The following is a 7348-nucleotide window of genomic DNA, read 5'->3' on the forward strand; positions in this document are numbered from 1 at the left end:
AACACTGGTAAGAAAAATACAGGATTCTTTATTTCGGAAAAATAAGGATATTTCAATGAACTCCAAGCTTTACACTGGGAGAAATGCAATGTTTCTGTATCTTGGAAAGCTAGAGAAATGGCTATTAGTACAGTATTGCTAGGCAGGAACAAGACCAATATGTACAGATAGAGGTTTTGTCTCAGGAAGGTCCCAAGATGTTGTCCGCAGAGTAGGCAAGGCTTTAATAAGAATGGGAAAAGCATCACTTTTTTCTTGTCTTGTTGCTATTTTCTGTTTTAAAGCATCTGCCCTTGCCTGAGTATCAGAACAGGTATTTGTTCAATGGATACAACTGACCCAGCTGACCAGGATGGAAAAGTCTTCTAATGAAAGAAAAAGTAAGTTTTTCTTCTTCTTTGATCTTGTTCACCTTCCAAGAGGTGAACATCTTTTGTTCCAGGCATGAGTTTGCCAGAGGGACTAATGGACCTCAATACCCCTGTATATCATCTTTTCTCCCATTAGCACACTAGCAATGGGGAAAGATCCCATGACAGCTGGAAATTCATTCACATGCACTTTAACCATGTGACTCCAGGAACTGCAGTCTAGGAAGAACAATTTATATTGTGAGACGTACAATAACCGGTTAGAGTTTATAGCAGCAGGACTACTTATGTAAATAAAACTTGACAGAATTCAAACAAGACTGAACTCAGCAACTATTCGTATCAACTCAGGCTGGCAACTTCAGGAAGAATTTTAAATATTCTGCCCTGCAGTTTAAGAAAATATCTTTGTTATCCCTCTGCCCAAAAGCATTAAAGTGTCTAGAATGCAGTAATTTTAATCACCAGTTACATTTCCAGAAATTAGTTAGTTAAGCATCACAATGCTGCCAGCTACAGCAGACATTTAAAACATCAATGAATCAACTGCTGCATTATGCAGGTGCATATGCATTCTGCACTGCTTAGCATATTATTTTAATGGCCTTATAGAAAAAAAGAATCGAGTCAATTAATGTAACTAGCCAGAATCCAGCAAGCTAAATGTTACTGCAACTCTTCTGCCACAGAGAACTGCACAGGTGACAAATTTGACCTGCTGGTGCTGAGATCCACTGGTTCCATGCACTATGCTCAAGTTATTTTGAGAAACTTGTTACAGACACTGACTCAGCAACAGGACTGAAAATATTCTTCATTCTTCATTCACAGGTGACGCCAGCCATCTGCTAGATGCAGCAGCGAGTTGGAAGAAAAAGCCTCCAATGTTAGGAAGGGGTAAGTGGACAGCAAATTGTGTATTTCAGTGCTCTATCTCCAGAGGAATGACTACATGCTGAATTGACAACACCAAAGTTACTGTAGCTGTGAAAATGCAAACCCAAAGTAAAACAGCTAATTCGTGCATCTACTGAATCACCTGGTTCCTGCTGATGCACAACAGGAGGGCAGTCTATTTAATAGTAAGGAGCCGAGTCCAACTATTACTGCAGCTGAAAGGAGCTTTACAATAGCAGTGGATTTGGTCCTAAATGAACACAATGTACATATGAGAAACAGTAGCATCCAAAGGGTAAAAATTCCAACAGCAAGTTCTCATTGTTAAATAATTTTATATGATTAAAAGCCTAACAATCACTGTAGCACCTGAATGCTAAGACCTCTTTGAAAACATAATACCAGAATCCAAGTCACACAGGCATGCTAGAAATCTATTGGTTCAAAAAGATCCATTTAGGCTTATCACAAACATGCTTTTTTTTTTTTTTTAATGTGTAACAAATACTGAAGAAGAAGGGAGTAGGATCCCTATATTAGTGTGAATTTTCAAAATGTAATTAATTCATCTGTTTCCACTTAGACAGAGGGACTTAAAAACACCCCAGAAGCCTCTAAACAAAATCCTCCTGACCACCTATTGCTTCTACAGCCCAGGGTTACAAGTATTTCATGACTGACTTCCTGATGTTCACTGAAGGCTTCCTGGAGCCCCATCTTCTATGGCAAGGTCCAGCTCTGCAATCTTTACTTGCCTGAGCCATCCCACTGACTTCAGTGGGATTACTTGCAGAAAACACAATCTCAGCCTTTGGCTGTGGTTCTGTAACTTTCTGCATGTGTGCAGAATTTTCTGCTTGTGTGGCATTGCGCTGATGTCTGTATACATATTCTGAGGTCCACCCATATGAAGCAAGTTGCAGGGATTACAGCTGTAATCAGATGTAAAAATGTGGGTTTTTCACCAGCCCAAGCCGATGTAATTGCCACTCCTTCTATGACATGCGTTATACAAGCCAAGGAGTGAGCACAGCAGTTTAGAACCAAGAATTTCCAAAAAGGACTTTAAACTGCTGTCACCTGGTTGTAAGGAGAATCTGCTTTCAGTTTTCCTGTAGAAACTGATCAAGGTGGACAGAACCACTGGTCTAAAGCAGGTCGGCAGCTAACATTCATGCAATCACCCCAGGAGGTAAATGCTTCATTAAGAGCAGTGAATTTTTTTTAAGTACTTGCATGTTGTTATAAGCAGCTTGAAACATCCAAAGGAAAACACAGAAAAATGTTTGACCTAATTATCCATCAAGTTCCATGTACTTCAAACGAGGGTCCCAGGGACCTTTACTTGAAGAAGGCAGATACAAAAACTAAGCCTCATAGCTTCGCTCAGTTCATCAGGCACAGCACACAGATAAGCTTTTCAGAACAGGGAGCCAGAGCCCGTTTTGCTCAGTCTTGCAAATTTCAGCTTTTCAACTACCCTTTCAGCATAGGAACAGCTTATTTTAGGCTAGCATTCAAACTCAAAGAACTTTGCATCGCATGCTACGCGTTGGCAAGAAATTTGGTTTTTCTTAAGGGTCATTTAGAAAAGAATCCCTGCAAAGCAGCAATCATCTCCCGCTCTATTAAACCTTACCGTGTACGTTATGGTTTCCTCAGTTTCCTGTGAATGTACTGTAATGAGAATGAGAGCAGCCAAGAACATAGCTGTCAACATCATGAACCTGGAAAGAAAGAAAAACAAATAAACCGGCGGTATTTTTAGCGCTAGAAAACACAGCGCCCAGCGCGGCGCGCGTCCTACCTGGGCACCGCGGCCAGCACGCAGCCCCTTCCTGAGCGGCAGCCGAGGGGAAAAGCCCTGGCAGCGCGGCCAGCCCGCTGCGCCCGATCCAGCTGAAAAACAGTCACAGCAATAATAACAATTAATAACAAACCGCCTTTACAACAACGCGGCACTTAGCGGCACGTCGGGCGAGGAGAACGCAGCTCGCCAGCCCCGCGTCTCGGCTGCTGAAGCGATTTCTCGAAGGAACCGCTGACGGTCAGAGAAGACCTCGGAGCGGCACCGACGGCCAGCGCCGCGCCGGGCACCTGCCGAGCCGGGCCGCCGAGGGGCGGCGGGGCGCACATCCACCCGCCATCCCGCTCCTACCTGCGGCGGGGCCGGGGCGGCTGCTCCCGGCGGCGCGCTACCGCGGCGGCTCGGCCCCGTCCGTCTGCTGGCTCCGCTGCGGTGCCGGCACCCGCTCCCCCCCCCGGGCCTTCAGCTAAATAGAAACGGTCCCGGCTCCTACCGGAGCCTCCGGACGCCCCCTACCGACCCCTCTGGGCGGCCGGAGCCCGGCTGCTGGGCGGGGGGGGTGGGGCGGGGCGGCACGGGGCACGGGGCACGGCCCTTCGACGCTCTGCGCTCCCGCTCTCCCGCCCGCACGCCGCCGGCCGAGGCTCCCGGAGGCAGGGCAGGTGCGGGGCCCCGCCGCCATGTTGCGTGCGGGAGGGACACGGCGCGGAGCCGCGTTCCGAAGGAACCGGATGACCCCGCCCGCCCCGCCCCGGGAGCCGAAGCCGGCTCGGCGGCACCGGCTTCGTCTCGCCGGACGTGCTCCCGCCTGTGCGCGGTGTCCCGGCAGGCAGAGCCGAGGAGGGCACGGTGAGGGGCGTCGGCTGCCGTCCTTCTGGTGCTACCCGCCCAGCCCCGCGCTGAGGAGAAGTCGGGGCGAGTGGCGAACTGCGGGACCGCAGCAGAACGTGCTGAGCTGGAAGGGGCCCACCAGCCCTTCCCCTCACGCAGCGCCGTGCGGCTCCCCGTCGCGGGAGTGAGCAGAATCACGGGATCGTTAAGGTTGAAAAAGACCACTGAAATCATATAGCCCAGCCACCGCTCCGTCCCGCTAAGCCGTGTCCCTCAGTGCCACATCCACCCTTTTTCTCGAGCACCTCCAGGGATGGTGACTCCAGCACCTCCCCGCTCAGCCTGTGCCAATAATGAAGAAAACAGCAGGGAAAAAACGGCCTGAGGAAGGCGGCGAACGGCGCTGCGCGTCCCAACATCTGCGGTATAAGAGCCCAAATAGCAATAAGTGGGAAACCTAGAGCGACACTCACTGACAGTGCTACTGATGGAAGCAGCCCTCTGAGGTTGGCCCCTAATTACTTGTTTCTGGCTCCTTCTGCGAACGATGCGCTGTATTCCCCTCGGCTTTAGTGAACTCTGTCACATCTCAGCCTTTGCTTCCTTTTAAAACCACGGTTTTCATGCATTCTTTAACGTGCTGTCTTTATGGCCGCATGTTTGCTTTCTTTTTTTTTTTTTTGTCTTCCTGGCAGGGCTTGTCGCCACTCCTTTTTGTCCTCAAAAACCCAAGGATAGGTAGGCTGAAGGAAGACTGTGTGTGGTCAAAATGTCACTGCACTCCAGCTAATTCTGGCTGCTGGAACTGTCCCTGGGGGCACTAGACAGCTGGACATGATTTAGAGCAGGCTGAGATTGATATTAGAGGCTAGCCTGAAAATAAGGAAAACAAAATTGCACTTTAATCTCTTCTACTCCCAGATCTGACCCCTTTTCCTGTTCCAAATGTACAGAAAATCAAGCGCACAGTGAGTTTAAGCAACTTATATTTGTCAGCTCAGGGAACCATCGGTGTCAATTTAAGATGATTTCTTTTCTTCACTATGTCATATCAAGTAACACTGGAGTTGTCTGAACTAAGAGCTGGAATGGTGGAGATGCTATTTTCATGTCAGGCTTGCAGGAATTTTAGAACATAAATTATTTTGATAACATGGCAGACTGCCTTTCTGCCACACTTCCTGCAAATGTCAGGTTTTTTTTTTTCCACGGTTCAACTCGTAAATGACATAGTGCTAGTGAAGGATAAATTGTGAAGAATTATGTGCCTGACTTTACTGCTGATTAAATATGACAAATGTTGAACTTTTATTTGATGTAAGATTTTACAAGTTGATCTTCGAGGGAGGTAATGTGAGCATATTGCGTCTGATGTCGGGTGTTTCTTTATGCAAACTTAATTTGTTAGCAAACTGCTTTCACGTTTTAACAGAAAGCTGACAGTTAGAGGTAAACCTGTATTTTCTCGTGTATGGGAAATCTTGTACAATTTCTGTTGTGCTGAGGCCTTTGGCTAGCTTAGAGCAACTCGCAGTGTCACATATAGATTTCTAGCAGTGCTCTCTGAGGATATTGAAATACAATGTTGTTGCCATTTTTTAATTCTTTTTACTTTTACTGAAAGCCAAGCATGTGGTTTGCATGCAGTTTATCAGGCATTCCATTTTGCTTCTGCAGTTTACAGAGATGTGCTCACATACTTTGTATGCTTCTGTAAAGTCCAGTGGAAGTGTGGATGCTGCGTGTGGTATTGTATTCTCATCACAGTCCTCTGACATGAAAAGAAAATGTAAGAGTGAGGGCAAGTGGATGAGAAAGGAGCCTCTGCAGAAAGCTGTCCATCTCTTTCATTGCTCGGGCTGTACAGCCACACCAAATCAGGAGACTGAAGGGCTTCAGTAGTGTGAGCAGTTTTTTTGGTATAGCTGAGAATACCAAGTGAAATGAGGGGCGTAATCGTGGGGAGAAGGATGATTTCCTTTGGCTTTCCATGTCTGGTTTACCATCTCCAGTGTTGTACAGAATCAGCATTTCTCATGCCTGTGCTACTTAATGGCTACTTCATGTTGTAAGAGTTTCAAGTGTCATAAATCCAGGCCTTAATTGGCACCACAATTGCTGAGAAGATTTATTTTGCTAGGCAGTTTTATCTGCAATTTGGACACTCTTCCCACCTGCTGCTTGTATGGGTATTTCTAACTCATTCAATCATGTTCTTTTGTATAGCAGTTCTTTTCCATTGCTGTGCCTTCCAGTGATTTTCCTTCTCTTGTTCTTTTCTTGTTCGCTCATGCCAGTTAGGAGAAGCAGCACTGGGAAACACGTATCACTGTAGATGTGTGGCTTTTGTAATACCAAAGCTTCCTTTTTCTGGAGAATCAGAACTGCAGCACACAGGAGCTTTAATCTGACAGTGTATGAGGTTTCAACCAGTCCGGGTAATGTAAGGGCTGTCTAGAAGCTTTCCACAGAACTATAATCCATCTGAGGAAAAAACAGCCTTCTTGATATTCAAAATATTAGCTGGAATGTATGGTTTCCTTTTGATTAAACTATGTCAGCTCCGTTCCTTGCTCTGGCTAAGAGGCAAAATAGAAAAGCCAGAATTCAGATCCAATATTACCCAGAATATGTTGGAGCCAGTTTCATATCTAGCTTTGTCTTCCTAACAAGCTTTGTGCGAGTCATTTAATATATTCCTTGGTACAATCTTGGTCTATAAAATGGAGAAAATATTTGATGCTTGCGCAGGGAACTGGGGAGAGTGCATTCACTTATTTATCAAGGATTTTCAAAGACATTTAATTGCTTTAGATACCCAGATGCCTTTCAAAGTCAGTGGAATCTGGATACTTGCTCGAGAGGTAGACCTCATGCAGCCATGAAGGGCCTGCTGTGGCTCCTTGCCATTGCCTAGAGTGACAGCAGAATCAGGCAGAACATCCTCTGCTGCAACATTTGCATTTCAGAGAGAAAAATGAGTAAAATCTGTTTCCCCCTGTGTGGGAAATCCGCTTTGCCCTTCCTCAGGCAGGTGGCTCTTTTTTGTCCTGTGCTGCTTTCTGTTTTTGAGAAAAATAAAAGGGAGTTAGTTGGAGTCAAATATTTATGTATGACTGGCATGTCTTTCTAACTGGCAGGTCAGCTTCAGGAGTCTGGGTGCATATACTGAGCATGGTTCAGTGGCACGGTGGTGATAGGCTGACAGTGGGACTAGGTAATCTTAGAAGTGTTTTCCAACCTTAATGGTTCTATGATTCTTTGATTTATGCTGTTAGTATGCCTTATATTTTATGTCTCAGTATTCCTGTATAGCATTTATCACAGATTTTCAGAAGGTGTTTTGAGTACTTCCAAGCTTTTTGTCCGCAGTTAACAGGACATCGAGCATTCATGATTTTCAGTCAGTGCTAAACACCTTCATGCAGACATCTGTATAATG

General features: G+C 46.0%; 1 protein-coding gene across 1 annotated transcript in view; it reads right to left on the reverse strand.

Moving 5' to 3' along the window:
* Positions 1-3185, reverse strand: part of EFEMP1 (EGF containing fibulin extracellular matrix protein 1) — a 50975-nt gene extending 47790 nt beyond the window's left edge. Inside the window, exons 1-2 of the mRNA XM_042825479.1 lie at positions 3076-3185; positions 2908-2995 (exon numbers count right to left, since the gene is read on the reverse strand). Of these exons, the coding sequence (XP_042681413.1) occupies positions 2908-2991 (84 nt within the window). The 5' untranslated portion in view covers positions 2992-2995; positions 3076-3185. The remainder of the gene's footprint in view (positions 1-2907; positions 2996-3075) is intronic.
* Between the last annotated feature and the right edge of the window lie 4163 nt (positions 3186-7348).

This window comes from Centrocercus urophasianus, unplaced genomic scaffold (assembly GCF_019232065.1).
Source record: "Centrocercus urophasianus isolate 14NV4802_14NV808 unplaced genomic scaffold, USGS_Curo_1.0 seq_10, whole genome shotgun sequence".
Lineage (NCBI taxonomy): Eukaryota > Metazoa > Chordata > Aves > Galliformes > Phasianidae > Centrocercus > Centrocercus urophasianus.